This window comes from Podarcis cretensis, assembly GCF_951804945.1.
Source record: "Podarcis cretensis genome assembly, chromosome: 3".
In the NCBI taxonomy this organism is placed as follows: Eukaryota; Metazoa; Chordata; class Lepidosauria; order Squamata; family Lacertidae; genus Podarcis; species Podarcis cretensis.
The window spans coordinates 37562232-37587285 of record NC_137172.1 but is presented as its reverse complement, the minus strand read 5'-3'; the positions used below and the strand labels follow the sequence as shown (position 1 = coordinate 37587285).

The 25054-nt window shown below is 41.9% G+C and overlaps 1 protein-coding gene across 6 annotated transcripts in view; it reads left to right on the top strand.

Annotated features, from left to right (window-relative positions):
- DAAM2 (dishevelled associated activator of morphogenesis 2) overlaps positions 1-25054 on the top strand; it is a 217077-nt gene that overhangs the window by 124294 nt on the left and 67729 nt on the right. For all 6 annotated transcript variants that reach the window (XM_079969180.1, XM_079969181.1, XM_079969176.1 and 3 more), the window contains 3 exons: positions 7372-7446; positions 12387-12481; positions 19851-20184. In XM_079969180.1, coding sequence (XP_079825306.1) covers positions 7372-7446; positions 12387-12481; positions 19851-20184 — 504 coding nt within the window. The remainder of the gene's footprint in view (positions 1-7371; positions 7447-12386; positions 12482-19850; positions 20185-25054) is intronic.

Genomic DNA, 25054 nt, shown 5'->3' with positions numbered 1-25054 from the left:
GCTTACTCCTCCAGACTGGCTGAGAGATGGCTTTGGCTGGTTCCTAGAGCCTGATGCATCAAACTGATTGCCTGGTGCAAATGTATGGAAGAAGCTGGTATTTTGGTTTTCATCATTGAAATTACATGATATCAGTGTACAAACCCGCATTTTGACAACAGATGTGGAAAAGGAAAAGTACATGTTCCCAGGGGTATTGATGGGCTGTAAGCTCCACCGTAGGATTGAGTGATCAGTTGAACAATAATGTTAATAGCAAGAGACAGCAGAGAAGGGACAGGAAAAATTAGACACTGGTTTTGCATGCGATGAATTTGAGGTGTTGGCAAATCATCCAGAATGAAATGTTGGAGAGGCAAGTGGAGATGTGGGATTTGATTGAGGGGGAAATTTTGATGTCACTGGAGTAGAGGTTGCACTGTCAGAGGAGAGAGAATTGGCAAAGGCCAGGCAAAGAGCCTTGAGGGGTTTTGGCAGAAAAGGGGATTAAAAGGAGAGAGGGTCTACCACTTTCAGAGATGGAGAATAAAACAGAGCTTTGGTATGTATGAAATGTATAATTGTGGACTGGGCACCATCCAGACACATTCAGGCACTTTCAGTACTGAAACACATTATCAGCAAACGCAAACACATGATCAGCAAACTCAAAGAGTATTTGTGGTTAGAATTTACAAAGTGTGTGATCAAATAGTTTATTGATCCTTCATAATGAGTTTTTAGAACAGTGGGGAGAAGGGTTTTAGGCTAGCCGCCTTAGCGTGCTAGAAAGTAAACCTAGACTTCTATTATTCTCCACTATGCAAGTAGAGGTGGAAATAGTCTTTGCCAAAATTACAACAATGTAAGTTTCACATAAGAAAGGAATGAAAAAATTGATGGTAGTAGAAAATAAGTTGTAAAAATGAGAAGGATTATTATTAATTGCATTTCCAGCTAGTCTTTGCCCTCATGTTAAGGAAGAATTTCTAACTCTTGAAATACGATAAAATGGGTTAAAAGGGCAGGTTTTAAAAATGTGTGTGCTTAAATAAAGTTTTATAACCTTTGCAGAAAACATGTGAAGTCTTCCTTTGTCAGATCTCCAAAGGGTCATTTTGTATTAAGGAGCTACCAGTATCTTCACAATTCTAACTTAATGGGTGAAGGGGACTGGTTAGCAGGGAATCCATAGTGGAGGAGGCAGTCTTTATAGGTGGTTCTGTAGAACCCCTCATGACTGTTGCTCTATGGTGCTGGTTCTCGGAGCAAGCACATCAACTATGAATAACATACTCACGTATTTAAACAGATGTATACCTATATCTGGTAGCTATGAATGGAACAGGGTTCTCAAAAGCATGTGTGCAGTTGATGAGAGCCCTGCTGGATAAGACCAAATGCCTTTCTAGCCATCTGTGTGTCATCCACACACAACCTATTTGGGGCAGAAAACAGCAATGTAATGTTTGTGTACCATGCTGTCTTACAGCCACTGCAAGAGCTGTCACCTTCCAACATTTTGACTTCATCCCCAAAGGCACACTCCTTCATTGTTTCCTGATACAGACGGATGCCAGCATATACTGACCTTTAAGCTACTCTTGCATTTGGATTGAGGGGATGGGTATCTACCTTTTTCTCTCAAATATGAGGAAGTTTTTATTTTATTTTTTTTAAATGTAAGCTAGTTGCACAGCAGTTTAGAGTTTCCTAAAATGGTATTTTCCTCCAAAAACACCCATGGAAGGGTCTGTACCAGATACAGTTATTGTAAAGTTTAAGCCTGTTTTAAACATTGCAATTACACAGTTTATTTAAATCAGAGTCTGAGGTCTCTCGAAATGCTTGGGTTTTTTAAAAAATAAACCCCAGTCTTCAGATTTCACATAATGCACCCAGACATTAGCTCCATCCAGGTCTGGAATGCTGGACCATTTTGAATGCCTTGCTGACTGCTGGGTAGCCCTGATTGAAAAACAAAACAAAGGTTTCGGATTCTCTTCTTGTATACCTAAGCTAGTTAGGACCAATTCATTTGAAACAGAAATAATTATTATTGTTTAAGTGAAGCATGAATTGAATTCTCTCTCTGTGTGTGTGTGTGTGTGTGTGAGAGAGAGAGAGAGAGAGAGAGAGAGAGCATGAGCATGTATGTGTATAATGTTAAAAGAATGCATAAACCTTTCATCCCACATGTTCTGGAAAATGTGACAAGAAAAAGTTTGAGGAGCAATTGAGATAACTGTGGGTTACATTTAATATATTGCCACTGTATTTTGGAGTAAGAGGATCTCCTAGACAGTCTCTCAATGGTTACAACATGAGGCTGGTGCTCAGCTGAGATAGGCTCATTGTCACCTCGCTTTCTGGTACCTGATAGGGATTGGGCCCACAGCCACCCTGTGACAATAGATGCTTGACTCTAATAAAACCCACTTCTCATGTGGATCTTCACTATTGCACTGTGAGTCTCTAATCCTGATTCTCTGTGTTCCCATTTACTTCTGTGAGGGGCATGGAGACTTGGATGGAAGATAAGGCTATCAGTTTCTACTTGCCGTGATGGCTATGCTCTGCTTCCACACTTGGAAGACAGTTATGCTTCTGAATTCCAGTTGCTGGAAACCACAGAGAAGAGTGCTCTCGTGCTCAGGTTCTGCTTGCAGGTTTCCCGCAGACATCTGGTTGGCTACTGTGAGAACAGGACTAGATGGACCATGAGTCTGATCCGTCAGGCTCTTCTGATAAGCCATAGTGCAGAGGAGTTAGCACTTGACTGTGTTAATGCTGGCCTTGATAGCCTTTCTGTTGTGGCTGTAACGTGTGCTCTGACCTTAGTATATACTCACTTATTGGGGCAGGGGTGAGGGGTACCAAATCTGTAACCACAGTAATAGGCAGATGAGCTATTATGCTAATATAAAAAAATGTACAATTGAGCATCACAGACATGTCTTGAGTTTTGAAAGATTAAATCACTGCTTCGAGCGGCTGCAGTTTTGCAGCTCCGGCTTACTTTGAGCAATTCAATCTCTACTTCACGTCACAAGATTGCACATAGTGTTTGATGCCGGTTTTTCTATCTACGCTATTAAATGCGCATATGAAAACTCTTGCATTCTGGTTAGCTAAAAAGCAGTTTATTCAAGCCTCCTTCTCCTTCCTGTTCAAACATATACATATGGAAAAGTGAGCCAGAAAAGGTTGACCACATTCTAGAGAGGCCTGATTCTCCCTTCTATCAACAAAGAAGAACAAGCTATGCAATTCAACTGTTAACTTTTGTTGCTAGGCCTTACTGCTGACTATTAGAAATCAGTTATGCACACCTATTCTTCACACTGGAGAGGTCTATTTTTCATAGTCATTAAGCTGCTATTTATCGATGAATATTCACAGTTTACTTCACAGAAACTGAAAGGAAAGTTTGCACACATCTCTTGCCCATTTCTGGAAGGGACAATTATTTCCTTTTGCCTTCAGAACCCTTGGGGAAGATGTATCAGTAAGTGTCTAACAATGCTTTGCAAGTGCTTAATTGTACCTTTTGGGAAAGAGTGCATTGCAATTGCTTCTTCCCACTGATTAACTTGGACCATTTGGTCTGTCCTGCTTCAAAACTGAAGGCTCTTGTGACTTGCCTGCCTTAGGAGTTGTATATACTGTATGTGTGAGAGAGAAAAAGAGTAAGAAAGAAGTCTGGAAAATCTTGAATTTGTTTCAAGCTTCAGTTATAAATGTATGTTGTGTCCTATAGCTTAGGGGGAAGAGGCTGTACATATTTTGCACATTAATCAGAGAATGCCAGCCAGTAGAAGTATAATTGATCACAGCCCAATGAGGCGAGCATCCCTTAGTTTGAAGAATGTTCCATATTTCATAGATTTGAGGGGGGTGGGGAGAGAGAAACTAAATCAGACCTTGCAGAACTGGGCCAAGCAATGCAGCAGCTGATTAAAAGTTGTTTTCGTTGTTGAATTCAGCCTAAAGAAATCTGGTTTTCAAACAAACACTAGCCTCAAATCTGTCATCTGCCTCCCTCCCCCAAAGAATAAAACAAAGCATGGTCTGGTCTGTTCAAATCTAACTAAAGCATCCATGACAGATGGCCATCCAACCTCTGCTTAAAAACTTCCAAGGAAGGAGAGTCTACCATTCTCAAACAGCTTTTACTGCCAGAAAGTTCTTCCTGGTGTTTAGATGGACTTAACGGAGAATCCATAAATACCCACTGAATAGACCAACTTCTGTTTGTTTGGTTTCTTGTTTCCAGTGCTGTTTTATTTTTGTAAAAATAAAAATGGGATGCTGGTACTCATATCTTGATAAAAGTTCTGTGGGTGCCACCACAACATGTTTGCCATGTGCAACAAAAAAGAGGTGATAGTACTCCATGCCAGTGAGTACCATCACAAATACAAAAAATCCCACTGCCTGCTCTAAACACTCACTGAAGACTGTTGAATCTCCCAGGTCCCATGTTGGAAGGGGGGCTATTGAAGACAGTTAGCTTCTGTACTTAAAATATATGTTGACTGCATTGCAGTCATCTGGAATTGGAAGATGGTTCTCATATTGATTATAGTGTTGTTGCATTGGGAAGAATGAGACAGCTGCTTATGAAATACTGCAGATTGCCATCTGTTTTTAAATTTAATATTTACACTATTCAGTGGGAGTTTAAAGTAGGCTTTTCTATAATATATTCCATTCATGCCCTGCTCCTGTAGTTGGGTAATTGTTTCCATATATTCTAGGGTTGCCATACCGGCATTTTAAAAAGTAAAAACCAGGACACCCCAAAAGTTGTTGAGCTTTAGAGAGTAGGGCCAATGTGTTCCTTCTGCATCTCCTTGTGCACGAAAGCTCTCCTCCCCACCATTCATACTAAGTTGTCTTGCAGTCATCTGACACAAGAGTTTCCTTGCTGATCCAGGTTCTGAAATACTCAGTTTTGTGTTTTGTGTTTAAATGGAAACAGTGCCATTCCCCCAGAGAGCAGTAATTTGTGGGCCTCTCCAGACAAATTCTGATTCTTATAAATGTTCACCCAGCAGCTGGCTAAGAGGAGAGGTGAGATGAGCCATTATTAAACGGTATGAATAATTGAATCTCAAATACATCCCAAACTCTTGTGTCTGCAATAATGGCTTTGGTGGACGTAAAAAGGGGTTTCCTGTATTTGCTGTAGATAGAAGAGCTTATTTGAATAGTAGCTGGTCAATATTGTCTTAACTCATTTCTCCCACACTTCGTAAGCTTGCTAGAATAAAGGTTGAAGTAGTAAAATGTTTTGACACTTAGAACAAAATCACCCTTGTGATTATTTCAGCTCCTTGTATTCAGTAAAAACTAAAGTCTGGAAGTGGATACAGGGAAATGGGTGTGTGAAATATCTACATCCAATTTGTATTCAGGACTGATATTTAGTAAAGTAATTTTTAAAAATTATTATTATTATTATTATTATTCTCAGAGGAAAAAGGAAGACACAAATCTGCCTAAAACTTGCATTTGATATGCATAGATGCAAATTTACAAATAGTAATTATCTCTAGGACTCAACACATTACACCATAGTGGGGAAGACAGCAGGTGAAGTCTGCAGGCCAGGCACTGCTAACTATGGATGGGCAACTTCAAGGTTCCTGCTCCCCCTTTGTGTTATTCCTTATCTTTAAATCATACTTTGCCTCTAAAATAGAGAACTGTCCTTTGACAGCCCTTCCACGTAGAGGACTGTAAAGTAGGACACAAGACCAACCTAGCTCCCCCTCCCCTGAAAACAGGGATAAAAATTAGTGGCAAATCCTTAGACTAGACTCACAATATGATTGATAGTTAATACATGAAAATTGGTGGAAAAGAAAAGAGAGGATAAATTTAAAAGCTTTCTCTACCTCAATCATTTATAAATGAGATTCCATATAAGCATAGCCCTCTTTGGAATGACCTTTATTTAAGTAGGCATAGATTAGCTCTCTGTGTCTGTTCTTGTATTCGAGTCATGATACGATTACAGTATTATCTAAAAGTAATGCACTAGTTATCAACTTTGTATTGTGTGTTTTTTCTATGAACTGAAGATAGATATACTTGATATGCACAAACAGCAGTTTTCGTAGTTATTCTTCCTAATGTGAGCCCCATTACATAAGTTTGCCTCTGTAGGGAGGCATCACATGGGAGGAAGCACCCCAATGACTGGAAATATTGAAGCTCCATGAAGCAGACACAAACTGCTCATCTAACCCTCTCCTCCCTTTAAGCAAAGAAAGGGCTGCCATTTACTCATGGCACTGTGGTACCTTATTGTTACTTGCTAGTGGAAACAAGGAAGCTGGAAGAGCTGTGTTTAGCCATTTGCTTGAACTTGCAATGTTTAAAAGTGGGGACAGGATCAGGAACATGCTTACAAGCCCTGCATCTCAGTGGGCATCAGCCCCAACCTTCCTGTCTTAAATGGGGGAGGAGTGCAGAGTGCTTCTACTCAGGTTCACTTGAACACAAGTAAAACCCTGGATACAAGTTGCAAATAATATTCATAAGGGAGAAGCAAACTACAGTATCTAGCCCAGCATAACATCTGACTTGGAGATCATGGTTTGTTAGCATTAAAACAGCAAATGCAATTCAGTGTAAACAAGTGTAAAGTGATGCAAATTTTGGGTAAAAAATCCTAACATATGCTCTTACAGTGGTACCTCGGGTTAGGAAATTAATTCGTTCTGGAGGTCCGTTCTTAACCTGAAACTGTTCTTAACCTGAAGCATCACTTTAGCTAATGGGGCCTCCTGCTGCCGCTGCGCTGCCGGAGCATGATTTCTGTTCTCATCCTGAAGCAAAGTTCTTAACCTGAGGTACTATTTCTGGGTTAGCGGAGTCTGTAACCTGAAGTGTCTGTAACCCAAGGTACCACTGTATAGGGTTTGAACTGCTGGCAGTGATGATGACCAGGAAACATATCTCAGATGAAGTCATGATAGATACTTCAGTGAAAATGACAACCCAGTGTGTGGCAGCTCTGAGAAAGGCAAAATCCATGTCAGAAATCTTTAGGAAAGGGATTGAAAATAAAATTGCCAGTATCATAATGCCATTACACAAATCTGTGGTTGAGAACATTGTGTACAGTTCTGATTACCACAGCTTGAAAGGGATGCTGTATAGCTCTGAAAAGTTCAGCAAAGTGCAACCAAAATTTTAAACAAGTTGTAGCAAATCACCCTGTGAGGAAAAAGTACAATGGTTGGGATAAGTAAGTTTAGCAGATGACATGACAGAGGTGTGTAAAATTAAGTATGGTGCAGAAAGAAAATAGCTTGGATGATAATGATGATTGTGGCAATATCTTATATATCTCATATAATTTTGATTTTCTCTTTTCAGGAGCAAGAAGACCCTAATAAGCTTGCTACAAGTTGGCCAGACTATTACATTGACCGCATCAACTCCATGGCTGCAGTAAGTACCTTGCAGCATACTGTCGAAAAGTTGCTTTCTCTGAGAATATTGTTGCCTTGACCATTCTGACATAGTGGGTTAGAGGCACTGTCATATCACTGGGAGTTTTCCCCACTCCCAGATTGTGGTAGGGTCTGACTTCTCAGAGATATTCTAGACCCCTTTCCTGAATTTTCAGCCTTTGTGAACAGTAGAGTATGTCTCTATTTTATTTAATTAATTTATGTGTTTAATTTACAATAATGGTAACATTCAACTAACTATTAGAGTAGATCCAATACAATATGGCTAAGTTAGGTCCATTTGTTTCAGTAGGTCTACGCTGAGTCAATACCACCCTGAACCATCATAAACATTAAACCACTTGTGGAAATCAGGGCTTTTTTCAGCAGGAACTCACTGAAACTCAGTTCTGGCACTTCTCAGGTGGGTCCCATTGCCATTATAAGAGAACAAGGGAGGCATTCATAGTGAGTTCTGGCACCTCTTTTTCTAGAAAAACAGCACTGGTGGAGATAAGAAGGAAAAGTGTGCAGGCAATATTCTACCCAGTAGTTTACTAAGAAGTAAAGTTGTTTCCACTTTGCAGTGTTCTTGCCAATGAGTGGATAGACAATGGAAAAACAATATTAGGCCTCCTTCTAAAAATATATCTTTGATTGGAATGTAGGCAGCTGCCTTACACAAAGTCAGAGCATTGGTTCATTTAGCTCAGTACTGCCTCCACTGATTGGCAGGGACTCTCCAGCATTTAATGCAGGAGTCCCTTCCAGTCCTACCTGAAGATGCTGGAGACTGAATCTGGGACCTTTTGCATGCAGCACACATACTCTACCACCCAGCTTATAGCCCTTCTGGCTGTTCTGGTATTATTCCCTCCTTGCCCTCTCACTGCAACATGGAGCCATGGTTGAAGTGGGCCCAGCCAACATGTGCCATCCACATGGTAATCCACTGGAATGGATCTTGGCACTAATGGGTGCTTATATGGAAATGGCTGCCCTTTGCTTCCCTCATTTCTTTCCCTCTCTCCCAACATCATGAGCACGTGAACGCTTAGACATTCTGCTTTCTGTCTTCAATCGTCTAAGCTTAGCAACCCAAATAAACCCATTCCTTGCTTTCCTGTGGAACAGAAAAGTTACCTTTACACCCCCATGTTGCTTTTGGAAGCTTGTCAATATCGGCACTCCTATATACATACATACATATATATATATATATATATATATATATATATATATATATGGTTTGCAAATGAATGATAGCTTCAGAAGTAGCTCTTTAGAGCCACAGCTATCCTGAGCACATGACGTTTAAAAGAGGGTGTGTGTGTGTGTGTGTGTCAGAGGTCATCAATACAGCTGTTACACATTTATTTTTCATGGTTTGGAAATGATTTGCTTGCAGCACAAGAGCTTTATAGAGCAGAAAAGAAAATACGTCTTTCAGCACATCTCAAAGATGGACGTGAAATCTACTCGGGTCATTTTTGTTTGCTTCTCTCTGCCCCACTATTAATGATAGGGAACCGGGGGACGGGGCGGAGACAGAACAGTATAATCCTATGTGTGCCTGCTCAGAAGCAAGTCTCATTGAGTTCAGTGAAATTTACTCTCAGGTGAGGGTGTATAGAATTGCAGTTCAAATTAAGGTGCAGGCAGATTAAAAGGAATGAGGAGATAGCAGATCTAGATGGTGATGATTCTGCAACATGCTCTGAGATGTAGATGGGGTTGCCCTCCGTTTGATGGGGCAGATATGTATCTTGGGGGTCCTTCTGGATCCCTCACTGTCATTTGAGGCAGACGTGGGCTCAGCGATATGGAGTGTCTTCCATCAGCCTCAACTGATACGCCAACCTCCCCTGTCTGGACAGGGTTGAGACACCTCCTAAAGACCCATCTTTTTAAGCAGGCATTCCCTGACTCGTAAGATCATTAATATTTAACTGCATGTTTTAGAGATGGCTTCTCTGTTTTTATGGATGCATTTCTTTCCATTGTGGATTTCAAATGTCGTATATGCATCTCCCTTTTCCAGTCTTACTGTGTTTTATGTAAATTGCTTAGGGATTTTGCATATTAAGCCGTATATAAATATTATTGGTTATGACCATGGTGCTGCTCTAGCCCTCTAGTGCTAGCTGCAGAGGTTGTGTAGACCACCTACCTACCACACTCCGTCTTTGATAGGGTCATTTAGGTAATCCCCATCGAAGTGGTGTCAGGTAAGCACCACCCCTAGAAAGCGAAGGTGACAAAGTCACTATGTGAGGGTTTTATTCTTTTTTAGTTAAAGTAAGGTAAAGGGACCCCTAACCATTAGGTCCAATCGTGACTGACTCTGAGGTTGCGGCGCTCATCAAACTTTACTGGCCGAGGGAGCCGGCGTACAGCTTCCGGGTCATGTGGCCAGCATGACTAAGCTGCTTCTGGCGAACCAGAGCAGCGCACGGAAACACTGTTTACCTTCCCGCCAGAATGGTACCTATTTATCTACTTGCACTTTGATGTGCTTTCAAACTTCTAGGTTAGCAGGAGCAGGGACCGAGCAACGGGAGCTCACCCCGTCACGGGGATTTGAACCGCCGACCTTCTGATCAGCAAGTCCTAGGCTCTGTGGTTTAACCCACAGCGCCACCCACGTCCCTTTCTTTTTTAGTTATTTGCATATAAATTGCCATGAAGTCATTTTGTTGTGTGGTCACATGACAGAGCAGTCATGTGACCACACAATGAAATGACTTCATGGTAAGGAAGTGAAACAATTGTGGAGGCCAAGACTGTGTAGAATTGAGAAGAACTTTTTGCTGGCAGCAGCTTCTAATTGTCTATAATTATCCCAGAATGCTGGGATTATTTGGCTCTGTTTCGTTTTGGATTCAGGAATCCTTCAAGTTCAACAAAGCTCTAGTTGTATAGTCATGGCACCCTAAATCATAGGGATAATACAATTCAGTATATGTTTCAAAAGTGGGCACTGGTGGGCCAACCCCCTTCCCCGGTGCTGTAGAAAAAAGAGAGGGTGCTGATAAGCCACTGCAGAAAGGAATACAAGTTTAGCTCCAGATCACATTCTGAGGAACCTGTCATTGAGGCTGCATCTTCCTCCCAAATAAGCATGATTCTCTAGGACAGGAATAGGGAACCTTTGGCCCACAGATATTGCTGGATTCCAACTCCCATCAGCCCCAGACACCATGGTTGTTGGAAAAAGATGTTGGAAATTGGTGGGCCACAGGTCACATGACATGCTAGAGTGCTTCAGTTTTGTTTTGTTTCTGGCTTTGTGGAAGGGATGTCGGCACAAACATTATTTCCTTGTTTTCTATCAGTTCCTCTCCCTGAGAAGAGGAGGAGGCTTGCTCCATTTAACTGAGCAAATCTGACTTTAGCATGAATCAGTGTATGTATCTCCCTGGAGTTAAATCCAGTTCCCTGTGCCAGCTGCAGAGTGTATAAGAGTCACATTGCTTCATCAACTGACCACCCTGAAGATTTGACATGTGTTGGCATGGCATGAATTGCAAACACAAAGTGACACAGAAGGGCTTGTGGAGAAGCGGGGAGTGGGGCAAAGAGGCTCTCCAAGAAAAGTGAGATTTTATCTGATTTGTGCTGAACACTGCATGAAAGACTTAGCTGTTTGTAAGATGTTATTATAAGTGCCTTGGAAGGACGGAGCATGGCTGTTTCTTCAAGCTCGCCTTAGCTTTCATCACAGTATATTCATTCAAAATGGACCCAAAGTGAAAAACATGATGTGCTAAGCATATTTACTCAGAAATGAGTTGCATTGAATTCAACAGGGCTTCTATTCCTTTGTGATTTTCTTTTAACCTAATAACCACTCTTAGGATTGCAGCTTTAGTTAGGGCCAAAGCAAATGATGCTTTAGCTCTGTATCTGTGCTCCTAAGCACATGGTTCTTCTTCTTGTTGTTGTTTTAAAAAGTCAGCTTACCCTAAATGGTTAGGAGGTGATGCTGCCTGGCCCTGTCCTCTTCACAATCCAGCTCTTAGCATTGGTGCTGGGGTGAAAGGCTTGACCCGCATGGCTTGGCCTGTGGAGTCACACACTAGCCAGGACTCCAAATTGGCCAATTGCAGGCAGGCTACTGTGCAGGCCCTCCCCAGGGGCGGAGCCAACTGCGCCTGTGGGTCCATGTGTCTGTGGGTCCACTTGGGTCCATGCTTGGGGTCCACTGTGCCTGTGGGTCCACTTGGGTCCATGCTTGGGGAATAAATTGAGGTCTGCCCAGGCCTCCTCACTAAATTCATCACCAGATCTCCTTCCTTCAGATATTGACTGTTTGTGCATGCAAGACCTTGCTATAGACTTCATTGGCTGCCATATTCTGAGCCAGGCAGTAATTTTCCCACTTGGCAAATTGGCTCTGGCCCTGTGATTTTTGCCTACCTCATTGCAAGCTAGGTTCCCAATCCAATTTGGGATCCTAGTTATAGGAGGAGGGTTTCCCTACTGTGGTCCTAATCTGTGTTGGCGGTCCCATACTGGTGTTTGCAAAGGGGTGAAAGCTCCCAAGTAAAGTGCATGGGAGTCTCCCCCTTATCTAAATTGCTTATTCTGGAGGCACAAACTGAATCAGGACCTTGGGCGGTGGGGTAGAAGGAGATTAAAATTCCCACACTGGAATTCTGACCCATATCAGCCACCCCACAGTGTCCATTTGGTTAAAAGCAACAACTTTGCACTTAAAGACACAGACTTCTTTGGTCCTTAGGCAGAAGCTCATTTTTACCCAGCTTTGTTTCTGGAGAAGACTTTGCTTTCTTGGTGAGCTTCCCAGCAGCATCTCCAGTTTAGTTTGGCAAAAAACTCTTGGGGATGAATCCTGAGTTGCTCAGTAGCCTCAGATTTCTCTGAACTTCCGTCCAGTGCTGGATTTGTCACTGTTTCTTTGCCTCATCCAAACAGATGCAGACCTTGTATGCATTTGATGAAGAAGAAACGGAAATGAGGAATAAAATAGTTGAAGACTTGAAGACAGCTCTGAGGACTCAGCCCATGAGGTAATTATCCATCCTCTCTCCCCACACCGCACACTTCTTGGGCCATGAGCTGAGATCAGCTAACATGGAGAAGTATAGTGTTTTGACTGTTCTCTTAATTTGGTTCTCTAAAATCACAGAGGGAGTGTAGTTGTCATGACTGTGGAGAAAAGTTCTTTTCTCTCTGAGGTTAACCAGTATGGAACTGTTGAAGGGATGGGGGAAGCTCAGGGAATCTGCACGGCTGCATTCAAACCTGCCAACTTTCCTCTGGATCTAAAATACGGCAGTGATTCCTAAACCACATGTCGTCATCATTAGCTTCTTCCTTTTTGAACCTGCTAGATCTTCCATGTCAACCTTCCCTCTGAACCATCGGATGTGCAATTTGTGGCCCAAGGTCACAATGATCTTGATGGAAAAGAGTTCCACTAAAAAATGCAAGCAATTATCACATATTATATACATTGTTCCAGTATAATATTATACACAGATAAATTCCATGTTTCCGAAAGACACCAGCACAGGAACAGATACATAAAACAATGCACATGACTGTCAAAATACTTCGGTGTTTATACTCAAAAAATGATGATAAACCTAATGAAATGAATGAACTCATGCTACTTGTGCCTATTAACTTTAGTGGGTCTCCTTTGAGCATGACAAACATTGGATGCAGCCTTTTATATACATTTTTTTGGTGTATAATTTTGCATCTTATTAACTGGGATTGTTATTTTAACCCAACAAATGCATGAGGGGCTTGGGTATAAATGAGCACTTGATGCAAGAGGCATTCTGATGTGAGCAAAACTTGATAATGTGGCAACTACCAAATTCCTTATATATTAAAATGGTTTATTCCTCCATCCTATTCCTTCGGATAACCTGCTCTGCCTCTTCTCCCCTTACTTCATACATATTCCTTTTCTTCGTATTGCTTAATCTCCAATTCAAGGCACCTGGGCCAACAGCAGTCACGGACTAAGTTTCTCCCTGTCTAGAATTACCAGCAAAACATTATATTCTTTTATACATATATTTGCAATTCATATTGCATTCTTGGCAGTTATTCTAAATGGTGAACATGCTCCCTTTTTTGGCCATTAACAGGTGGGCTCCCTGTCTTCCCTGATCAACTGCAGACTTCATTTGTATTTGATAGGATTGTAAAGTGATAAGGGAACAGGCTAATCCAGAGGTTTACTAAATTAATGGTCATAAAATATAATACAATCTGTTTGCAATCTTGTTAGGCTGCAGTAACTAATGAAGTGCTGTTAAAATCAGCTTAGTAACAACCTGGAAGCTATCCCAATTGTCTGGTATAATAAAGGAAAAAATGGTAATTAGGGGTATAACCATGTTTGCTGAGATGGAAGGAGCATAATATTATTTATGTAAGGAAAACAGTTGTAAAAAAAAGTGGACAGGCAGAATCTGCATTGCAGGATAACAACAACAACAACAACAACAACAACAACAACAACAACAACAACAACAACAATTTACTTATACCCTGCCCATCTGATTGGGTTTCCCTACGCACTCTGGGCAGCTCCCAAAAGAAAATTAAAAGCACAATAAAACGTCAGACATTAAAAACTTCCCTAAACAGGGCTGCCTTCAAATATCTTTTAAAAGTACGATAGTTGCTTATTTCCTTGACATCTGGTGGGAGGGCATTCCACAGGGCGGGCGCCACTACTGAGAAGGCCCTCTGCCTGGTTCCCTGTAACCTCACTTCTCGCAGGGAGAGGGAGCATAGAAAGAAGCCATTGGTCTATCTAGCTCAGTATTCTCTCCCCTGATTGGCAGCAGCTCTCCAAGGTTCCATACAGGAGACAATTCCAGCCCTGCCTGAAGATGGTGGGGATTGAATTTGGGACCTTCAAGATGCTACAACACTACCCTTGTTGCTTGTTATTATTTAATATTAATAAGATTTTTCATTTGTAACTAATGGTGCCTAATGGCCATTAGTCAGCTGCTGCTTTTCGCATCATGCTCAAAAGAGAAGAAAAATGTTCCCACTTGGTTGTTATAGTAAGTATGGGGTCATCTCACCTCCACAGCCTCCATTCACCATGCTATTCTATCACTCCCGGAAAGTCTATTTTTTTTTTAGAGACAGGCTTCTCTTTGTGAAATCTGTGGGAGTGGGGTATGGGAATTCTCCACTCAAGGACAGCTCCCCCCCCCCAAGCATTACATTGGCTGGCTACTCCCGACAGCAGGCATTTATTTCCTCTGTTTATAACAGCCCTAATGAGTGTCAGCACCAGCACCCACAAACTGTCACATAAAGTCTTTGCTCTTAAATCGCTGGCTACAACCCGAAGTACTTCTCCCCCCGCTTCTCCTTAGCCAAGCTAAATTTTGAGTTAAGTCCCCACGTCTCAACTAATTTCCAGTGACTCAATGTGTAAGTTGCCAAGTGGGCTCCGTGCCAGTGACTGATGAGTGAGCCAGTTCCCTCTTTAATGGGAAGGCTGCAATGGAGGGACCCATGGCTGCATCAGATCCCATTGGTGAGCCGCTTTGTACAAAGGCCATCAAAATACTAGGCTTGGAATTGAAGAAGAAAGCCTGCTGTTTGGAGTCCCTTCAGCGCTTCCTTGATAGTAGCAGTGTATACTTAGAAGCTGCAAAGTTACCCAGCTGATGGAATCTGGGGTACCAACAGCAGTGTCTAGATTGGGCAGGGGAAGACTTGGGATCTTCCAGACATTGTCATCGGCCCCAGACAGCAATGGCTATTGGTTGGGAGTGATGGAAGCTGAGCCATCTGAAAGGTCACAGGTTTCCTATCCCTGACTCATTTTCTAATCATGCCTGTTTCATTGGTGGCTAAGCTTTGCACATCATGTTCATCTCTATATCCTTGCAATAATAATTGCTAACTTTGGGTAGAGTTTATATGGCCTGCTGACTTAATTAGAATTTGGATTGGTTATCGTCTGCCAAAGAAGGCCAACCTTTGTACTGAGAAAATCTGAATTGTGTGCTTGGAATAATTGCAGCAAATCAAGCACATCTGCAGAATCTATTCTGCTTCCAAGATCTTTTGGGATTTGTGGGAGCAAAAGTTAAGATGACTGGAAAGAGCATGGGATGTGTGCATCAGTGGCCATGCTGAGGTTCAAAGCCCTGGAGAAATTGTGGGGGGTGATGGGAACCCTGTGGAGTTTAGTATTTCATATAGGATGCTAAAACCCTTAAGCAGTCTCTCTTCTCTGCATTTTGAGTTTTCACCCAATGTTCCCAAACTGTTCTCTACATCCAGCTGATTCTTGATTTTGTTTTGAGGGGCTTCATAAAGGGCTGTTTTCTGGAGGGAAATCTCTAATTTAGATGAATCTTAGACACACATGTGGCTGAGGTTTAGTGGCAAAGGAATAAATAGACCAGGCTGCATCATATTTATTTGATGGGGGTGTTCCTTCCCCACCCACTGAAGCCCTTTATTCTTTTTAAGAAGCAGACCTGGCAGTTAAAGAGATGCCATGTTCATGGTACATGGTACAGCCTGGTTCAGTTTGTTACTTTTTCTTAATGCTGAGAATCATAGTTCCGTTCTGGACTAAGATTTCTCTCTGGATGGTGAACAGGCCCTTTGGGATGTAAGTGTCATAACAGAACCAACTTTTGAGAGCAGCAGCTGAATGCATCCCTCAATTAGGAAAAGAAAACCTATTGTACAACATAAGACACTATGTGTGCTTCAGCTTTAAGGCACAGTAACAGATTGGCCCAATTACCATATTGCTTAGGGACAAACCCACAATAAAATGAAGGAAACGATTGGAAGGAAGTGAAATTTTCCCTGTGAGTTGCCGCCATAAACAACGGGGGTTATTAAAAAAATCAGGCTAGAAGCATATGGGAAAGCTGTACTGTTGGTCCTGTTAGTCATCAATAGATCTTGGAGAGGCAGAGTAAAGTGAAAAAGAAAATTTAAAAAAGCTCTGGTTGGGAACAGGCAGGACCTTTTGGGATTGCAACGGAGCTTTCATAAAGAAAATGGAAAGGTGTCAAGAAAGTTAGTTTCCCCACCTGTTGCCAAGAAATATTTCCACCCTCTTTTATTTTTAAGGACAGAGGAGTGCATCCTTTATTTTGGCCGAGTTTTGCCTTGTCACACTTCTGATAACCTCTGCTCTATCTGGTAGATTAAGCCTATTCTGTTGCCAAATTCAGGAAGATCCAGGATTTGTTAGTGGTGTTCTTGCCTTCTCATGTAAAGGATCTTTGCTTCAGCTAGATTGGGAAACTTTACTTTGCCTGTGGGTAGGATGGGAATATCCTGCCTTCCACACAGCCTCATTCTTTACTAGCAGTGGTACTTCTCACATGGAGGCTGTGACAGGCTTTATGTACCACTTCCGCCAGCTAGTTTTGCAGTGTGTACAGGGAAGTGGTGGCCTGTCTTTCCCCCAGAACATGTCAGATTTAAAACAAACCACCCTAGTGCAGCTTTAAGGAGCAGATTAACTAGTAAACTCTGCTTCTAGGTGGGATCTCTTGTAACTGAATACTCCTTCATACAAAACATTTCCATGTTCTGTGCATATAGAAAGCCAGGATATTAGGGAGAAGGTAGGACTAGAACCCCTTTTTCTGGATTTCTAGTTTTTTTATGTGTGGAGTTTATTGTTTCTATTGAGGAATATTCAGTTATGGAAGTCCCACCTACACTCTGAAGAGGTATAACCACCAAACCCTTTTATACTACCAATCCTATAGCAATATACAGTATGTGAGAGCTAGGCTTAAGTCTACTATGCTGTGGACCAGGTGGCAGTGCAAAACTGGAGTGTCTTTTTAAAAATAAATTTATTTATTTGGTTTTTCAGATTAAAATTTTACAGTCACATATCCAACATACAACATCAAAACAAAATTCCAAAGAATCTCCTGGACTTCCCTCCTCCCCTTTGTGGGCCCTATTGTTAATCATTTCCTCCTGCATCTTTTATAATAATCCAAATATTTTACCTCTCCATTGTGTCCAAACTTCACCATTAAACTACAAGTATTATTCCAGTCCTACTAACGATTTTAACTGTTTGCAATGTTTTTTTAAGGATAAATTATAATTTCCCGCTATTCCTTATTTAAATTTCGGTATTCTTGATTTCTGATTCTTCTGGTCATTTTAGCCATTTCAACATAATCCATCAACTTGATCTGCTATTCTTCTCTGCAAAACTGGGGTGTCAGGCAGATGTATTCGCTTTGCTTTACCCTAGCCTTCTGCAGTCATCCAGATATTTCGAATGACGAAACTACTCTCATCCTCCAGTCCAAAATATCTGGAGAGCACTAGGTTGGAAAAGGCTGCTCTGTGCCACAGTTAGGTCCATAGCCCATCTCTTCTTGCTCAGGCATGCTATAAACTCCTTGTGACATCCATGCCACAAACTGGCCACACTCTGTTTAGGTCATAGAGAATACAGTGGTACCTCGGGTTACATACGCTTCAGGTTACATACGCTTCAGGTAACAGACTCCACTAACCCAGAAATAGTACCTCGGGTTAAGAACTTTGCTTCAGAATGAGAACAGAAATCATGTTCTGGTGGCACGGCAGCAGCAGGAGGCCCCATTAGCTAAAGTGGTGCTTCAGGTGAAGAACAGTTTCAGGTTAAGAACGGACCTCCGGAACAAATTAAGTACTTAACCCGAGGTACCACTGTAGTTACAACATGTGGAAAGGTTCATGCCATACACTGCATATATTGAACCTTAAAAACCATGGCAGAAGCATAAATTCATTTAGAGACACAGGTGATTACCAGAATTACAGTGCAAATGCGAAGATGCTCTTTAAATGAATGAACTGCGTATCGTACACCAAACAACTTCTGCCTTTTCTGGAGAAGAGAAATGCAAGACTAGAAATGTTCCGTTCGTTGCTTAAATCAGCTGAGGCTGGAAGTGAGTCCTGTTATTCTCAACAGATCACATCACTTCCATTTAACACATTTCTGTGTATTTGTGGTATTTGTGTTTACTCTCAAGGCTTGCCTGCATGGACCAATTTTTAAAGGTCAGGCTTAAAGAGGCACCAGACCTCATACTGAACGTATTTTGGTTTTGCCTGGTTTCTGGACGAAACCAACTGGATGAAGTTACTAAAGGGGTAGATCATAAGACAGTCAGCCAATCTGGCCCAAGTTCTACACAGACTCTCAAATGTCCTTGTTGGAGCGAAGAGAGCATACCCCAGATCCCATATTACTGGTGTATATTTTGTTTATATATATTATGGGAGCAAAAGCAAAGCTTATATGTAATATGTTAAGGAGGCAATCCGAAACAATAGGATGTTTTGGAGTTGTGTGATCTGCTGCTGCCAAGTCTCAAAACTGCAAATATGTGAATTAGATACAGTGCAACCCTATACAAGATGCAACCACTGTGCCAGAAGCACTGAAAATGTGTCGGCTCCATCCTTGGCTTGAATGGCTTCATACTGCTGATTTCCATTTCAAAGGCACTTATCAATGAGTTATAATCATTTCTCTCTCTCTCTATCTATCTATCTATCTATCTCTCAGAATTGAGCTATTTGTTTTATTCATTACACGGCTAAAGCTATAAAGCAGGGATTGGGGACCTGTGGCTTTCCAGATGTTGTTGGATGTAGCCAGCATGGCCAATGGTTGGGTTGATGGGAATTGTACTCCAACCACATCTGGACATCTAGAGATTCTCTGTTGCTTATCAAAAAATGTCCACCTCTCAATTCGTAAGGGATTTGTCCTCACTTGTTGCCAAGCACAAAGTAGTTCTTAAACCATTCAAACCTAACCATGGACATTTTGCTTGATTGCAATGTTTGTAGTAATGAATAACACATACATCTTGCAATCCTCTGCAGCAAGCCTAGAATTAGGCTATGCAAACAGCATGTGGTAAAATTCTTCCTGGACTGCAGATCACCTCAAGCTGGAGATGGGAAAACGCATGAATGAATGCTTTCCCAGATAAAACAATGTGCATAGAAATTAGATGGGAAGGAAAATATTCTAGCTTAATTATTCTTCTCTGAGTTTTTCCACAAGTAGCTCTCCCCCCCCCCCTGCATGCAGGGGAATGTCCAGATACAGGACTTCTCTCACCTGCTATCAAGACCCTAACATGGTGCGGTAAAGAGGCAGGCAATTTTACTATTTGATCAGATGCTGATGTGACCTGGCCCTAATGTGCAAACATTTTATTTCATTCTTTATACTGCTGATGAAAAGGTTGCGAGGATCCTCAGGTTACACTGGTATATATGTGGTTTTTTTTCCAGAGTAACGTGATAAATTAGTTGTTCAGTTCTCTATTCTTACACACAGGGTCTTGATATTATTTCCCTCTTGTTGCCTCCGTTCAGGTTTGTGACGAGATTTATTGAGTTGGATGGCCTGACCTGCTTGCTGAACTTCCTGAAGAGCATGGACTATGAGACGTCTGAGAGCCGCATACACACATCCGTTATAGGGTGTATCAAGGCTCTGATGAACAACTCCCAGGGACGGGCGCACGTCCTGGCCCATCCAGAAAGCATCAATATAATCTCTCAGAGTTTACGGACTGAGAACATCAAAACCAAGATTGCTGTGCTGGAGATCCTTGGGGCGGTTTGCTTAGTGCCTGGAGGTCACAAGAAGGTTCTGCAGGCCATGCTTCACTACCAGGTTTATGCAGCAGAGAGGACAAGATTCCAGGTAAATCTAGCATTTGGAGCAAACCATTGCAGATGCTATGTTACGTTTAGAGTGGGCTCTTGATTATTTTAATGTTTATAAAGCAGAATCAGACAGAATCGGAAGACAGAAAGCTCCACTGGGAGCTTCCCCACCACAACATCACTAATTGAAAAGATACCAAGGTACTTTAGCTGTACTCAAGGCCCTTCTCTGTGTACTGTGCTCTTGATATATATTTTTTCACCTAGGATTAATGTTTTAAAATCCCACAGCGTGGCTACATGTCACACAATGAGTATAACATATAGTTAAGCACTGAAAAAGGAAGTGTCAACATGGTTGCATTCATTGATTCATGCTGCTAGTCACGATGGCTATGCCCAGATGGGTTTTAACATAGATCCCTATCTATGCGATGTGCATCAGCTGTTTGGCCCATTTGGATTGTCCCTGAAGATTCTTCTCCAAGTGAGCCATGCAGGCAAGACTACAGCTTGACTCCTGACCTGACCATTGCAAAGATTTACTGGAACTTCAGTTCTATCACAGTGTGGAATCATGAAGCTAAATCAAGTTAAGGAACATGCTTCATCTCCTTCCCTCCCCCTATTCTATGTAAACAGGGATGCTTATGTAGCAAATATACTGCAGTATTGCTATGTAAATAGATGTAGAAACAGGGGTGCAGTTTAGTCTAGTGATTGCTCTTTGTTTTTATAAATATATTTACCTGTGCACGCACACTTGGAATACCCCATGAATAAGAGAGTTTGGTTTTGGCTATGGTTTTTAAGCAGTACTCAAAACTTGTTTTAAGGATTGCTGTTTTGTGAGTTGGGCATTAGAAGCTCAGTGGCTCAATGCCTGTGATGTTTGGAAGGCAGTTGTCTCTCTGTGTGTATTTGTGTGTGTGTGTGTGTGTGTGTGTGTGTGAGAGAGAGAGAGAGAGAGAGAGAGAATATAATTTACTGCCTGATAACTAATCTGAGGAAGGCTTTCTGTAACTTGTCTCTGTTTACATTGGAGGTGGCTCAGGCTGACCTTGTGTGCTTGACAGGGATTTTTGGTCGCGCATGGCCCTGACAACGTTCAATCAGAGTTTAATCCTTTGTCCCAACTTGACCGGGTTGCTATGCCAAATAAACCCATATGCTCTTGTGAGCCTAACCTCACTCACATCTCTTCTCTCTCTGTGTTGTTGTATTTTTAAAGAGACTAAAACCATCTGAAAGTAATGGGGAAGGAAAGCCACTTCTTACCCAGTACAGAGAGTAGCATGACTCTCTGTACAGAGTACAGCTGGTCCTTTGATAAGTTGATGTTAATAGCTTGCAGAAGTTTTTATGAGCCTCCAGAGAGCCAACTCACTATCTCATCCATGAATGTGTGGAATGCACAAATAATTACCCGTCAAATATTTTTGGATGGGGAAAAGAAATTAAAGATGAATGTTCTCCTCTTTGTTTTCTTAAGAGCAATGAGGACGTGCTCCTGTTTGTGTGGTTTTTTTTTCTTCCTCCAATGCTTGCATCATGCCCAAATGGTCTTTTCTGCAATGTTCCTTCCTAGAGGCCAAAGTTAAACTCATGCAAGGTAACTTTGAATGCCTTCAACTCATCTTTCTCCCTTTGAATATTGGCATCAGAAGTGCTGGTGTCAGCTATAATAGATGCAATAATTCAAATCTTGAATATTCAGTCAAGGGATGAATTCTATCATTTTGGACTGTTTCTATCATTTTGAATGCTCATGTAGGTCTAAAGCAAGGGTGGTGAACCTGTGGCTCTCCAGTTGTTGGTGGTCTACAGCTCCCATTATCCCTGACCATTGGCCAGTGCTGACTGGTGCTGATGGGAGCTGGAGACCTACTTCATCTAGAGAGCCACTGGTTCCCCATCCCTGGTCTAAAGTCTAACTGTTGTAGCAAAGGGAATCTTTTATTACAAGCACAATGAGGGGATAATGTTATGTCCTCCTCTGCTCAGAATGTTTTTGAGGTAAGGATTCATCTGCTGTCCATGGTGTCATTCTGTTTCCTGCTGACCATATATGTTGACTCCGTGTGATCTTGATGCTCATATTAAAAGAAGTCAAGAACAGGAGATTGTTATGTAGCTTCATAGCATCTTAGGTTTGATACTTTTACTGTTGTTGAAATTCAAAAGTATCTGCTTCCCTGCTCCTGGCGCTGGGTGCAATAAACCAAAAGCCTCAGCTTGTCCTGTTTTCTAAACTTCAGCAGGTGATTCATTTCTCTCCAAAAAACAACAACACCCCAGGTTTGGACAATATAACAAGGCAAGGCTTGTGTTTAGTTGCTTCCAGCACAGCATAGCTAGGAGAAGAGAAGGAATGAAGCAGGAACCCTGCTCACTTGTGTTAAACCACAGCCCATGTTTAACTATGGTTTAACATGACATGCAAATGCAGCCTGTGAGTAGAACACCACTAAAACAAGTTAAAGCATTTTAAACAGAAATGAAAAGAGCAAAGGGACCAACCAGAGCAATTAAAACATCAGTTGGTGCTGTGGGTTAAACCACAGAGCCTAGGACTTGCCGATCAGAAGGTCAGCGGTTCGAATCCCTGTGACGGGGTGAGCTCCCGTTGCTCGGTCCCTGCTCCTGCCAACCTAGCAGTCCGAAAGCACGTCAAAGTGCAAGTAGATAAATAGGTACCGCTCTGGCGGGAAGGTAAACGATGTTTCCATGTGCTGCTCTGGTTCACCAGAAGCGGCTTAGTCATGCTGGCCACATGACCTGGAAGCTGTACACTGGCTCCCTCGGCCAATAAAGCGAGATGAGCGCCGCAACCCCAGAGTCGGCGACGACTGGACCTAATGGTCAGGGGTCCCTTTACCTTTACCTAACGTAATTGAACATGGTTAAACGCCAGAGAAATTAATGATTTTTATTTTTTTTACATTTTTAAAAGCCTAAAATGTGTAGGATGGGCCTAATTCAACTTCTTTTGGGAAGGAATTCCACAACTTGGAATATTAGTTAAGTCTCGGCCCTATGATTGTTTTTGCTCTCTACTTTTCCTGTCTCTCTGTGATTCTGCAAGCATTCACATTATGTTTGTTCAGAAGTTATTTTCATATTCCCACTTGTTCCTTCTACCTCCATCTTTTTTTTATGTTAATGTTGTAGTGATGAATTAATGTAAGGCCTCATCTGTCTAGAAGGAGAGAAAAAAACTCAAGTCCTTCCAATAATGTCAGAGGTGCAAGAGAGAAGCTCTGAGCTCTCCTCTCCTCACTCACATAATTTCAGAGTGGCAGATGTCGTTTGCGTTTGCATATGCTGAAAACTTCTGCTGAGTCCAAAGGAATAGGATTGACAATCTCTCCCACCCCCTGCCCACCCCTGTCTGTTTCTGCAGCTTGCTGAATTGGTTGCTTTTATTTGACTTGCAGTGTTTGAAGTGCTTACTCCTTTTAAAATAAAAAATAAAAAAGAATGATGACAACTTGAAGAAATGGTCCTGGCAAATGGGAAAATATTGAATTTGGTTGAAGACCAAAATAGCTTAGGTCAGAGACAGTTTCAGATGGCGGGGAACACAAAGCTGAGTCTTGTTCTTAATTTGCCCACCAAGGAATAGAGAAGTAACATTCACAGTTTGTAGAACAGGCTTAGAGATGAAAACCTAGAGCAGGGTAGAGGTGAAATGGACTGTGTTTCAGCTGAAGCTAGTGCATTAATGTCCCAGAACAACTCAGAGCTGTTTAATAATATTAAGTCTTAAAAGACACCAGTCCAGACCTAAATTAACTTTCCCCACTGGCTTCATATGGGGGCATCATCTATCATTCATGTCTTCCAGTAGCCACTCTTAGGGATACTTCTGAAATCCACTGTCTCCAGGTTTCTCCTTGGATTTTTTGAATTCTAAATTTGGGTGATGGTAGCATAATTAGTTTGGCTCACATTTTATTGCAGTCACGCCTAATTATCACTTCCCAGACCAATGTGTGAATTGAAATGCAGTTATCCTTCAAAATTCACGCTTCTCCAAATTTTGCAATTGCAGGGCACCAACATTTGCAAAATATCTATATAAGTGGAAATTATGTGCAAAAGTGTGTGTGTTAGTAAAGATATGCAGACAAATACTTTGTCTGCATATCTTTACTAACCGTGCCCTCCCACCCCACGGAAAAATATGTGTGTAGAAGCAGAGTGCTAGATAGAGTCTCCAGAGGTAAAACATGCTCCTTTGAGGATCCCATTATGGAAGTATGTGAACTCAAATTTATTGTAGGCCCCTGGCTTTCTGCTGCCCCCTCTCCCATGTGCTCTCATAACCATTGGCTGCCTTGTCCCAACTTCCAAGTTTCATGTGTGACAGAAAAACAACTATGGATCAGTGTCAATCCTGTCCAGTAGCAAGGGGTGAAGAAACTTATTAAGCAGGAAGGAAAAATCCTTACTCAGCATATCTGGTCTTGGTCGTCAAATTAGCTGACTCTATGCTAAAAGCAATTTGATTTAGTGCTTCTGCACAGCCGGTTGATCTTCGAAGGGTGCACACTGTGAATCTATAACAGTCTTCTGAAAGTAATGAAGGGTGAAAGTGCATGTAGAGAGGAACGGGGCTGTACTTTAAGCATCTCCATGCATACACACCCAGCCACGTGTGAGAAGGACTTGCCCAGTGCACCAGTTCCAGCGTGTGTGTATAGGGAATCCATGTGATTGGGACACCCACACAATCAAGTTTCCTGGTCAAATGGAGCCTCCTACTCATGGGCAAGAGGTCATGTGTTGGGATTTCTTCTCATACAACTATGCATACGATGCAGGGGTGTGTGGGTGTGGGTGTGTGGGTGTGAGAGAGAGATGTGATATTCTGCTGAGGTACAGCCCATATCCTATCAAACATC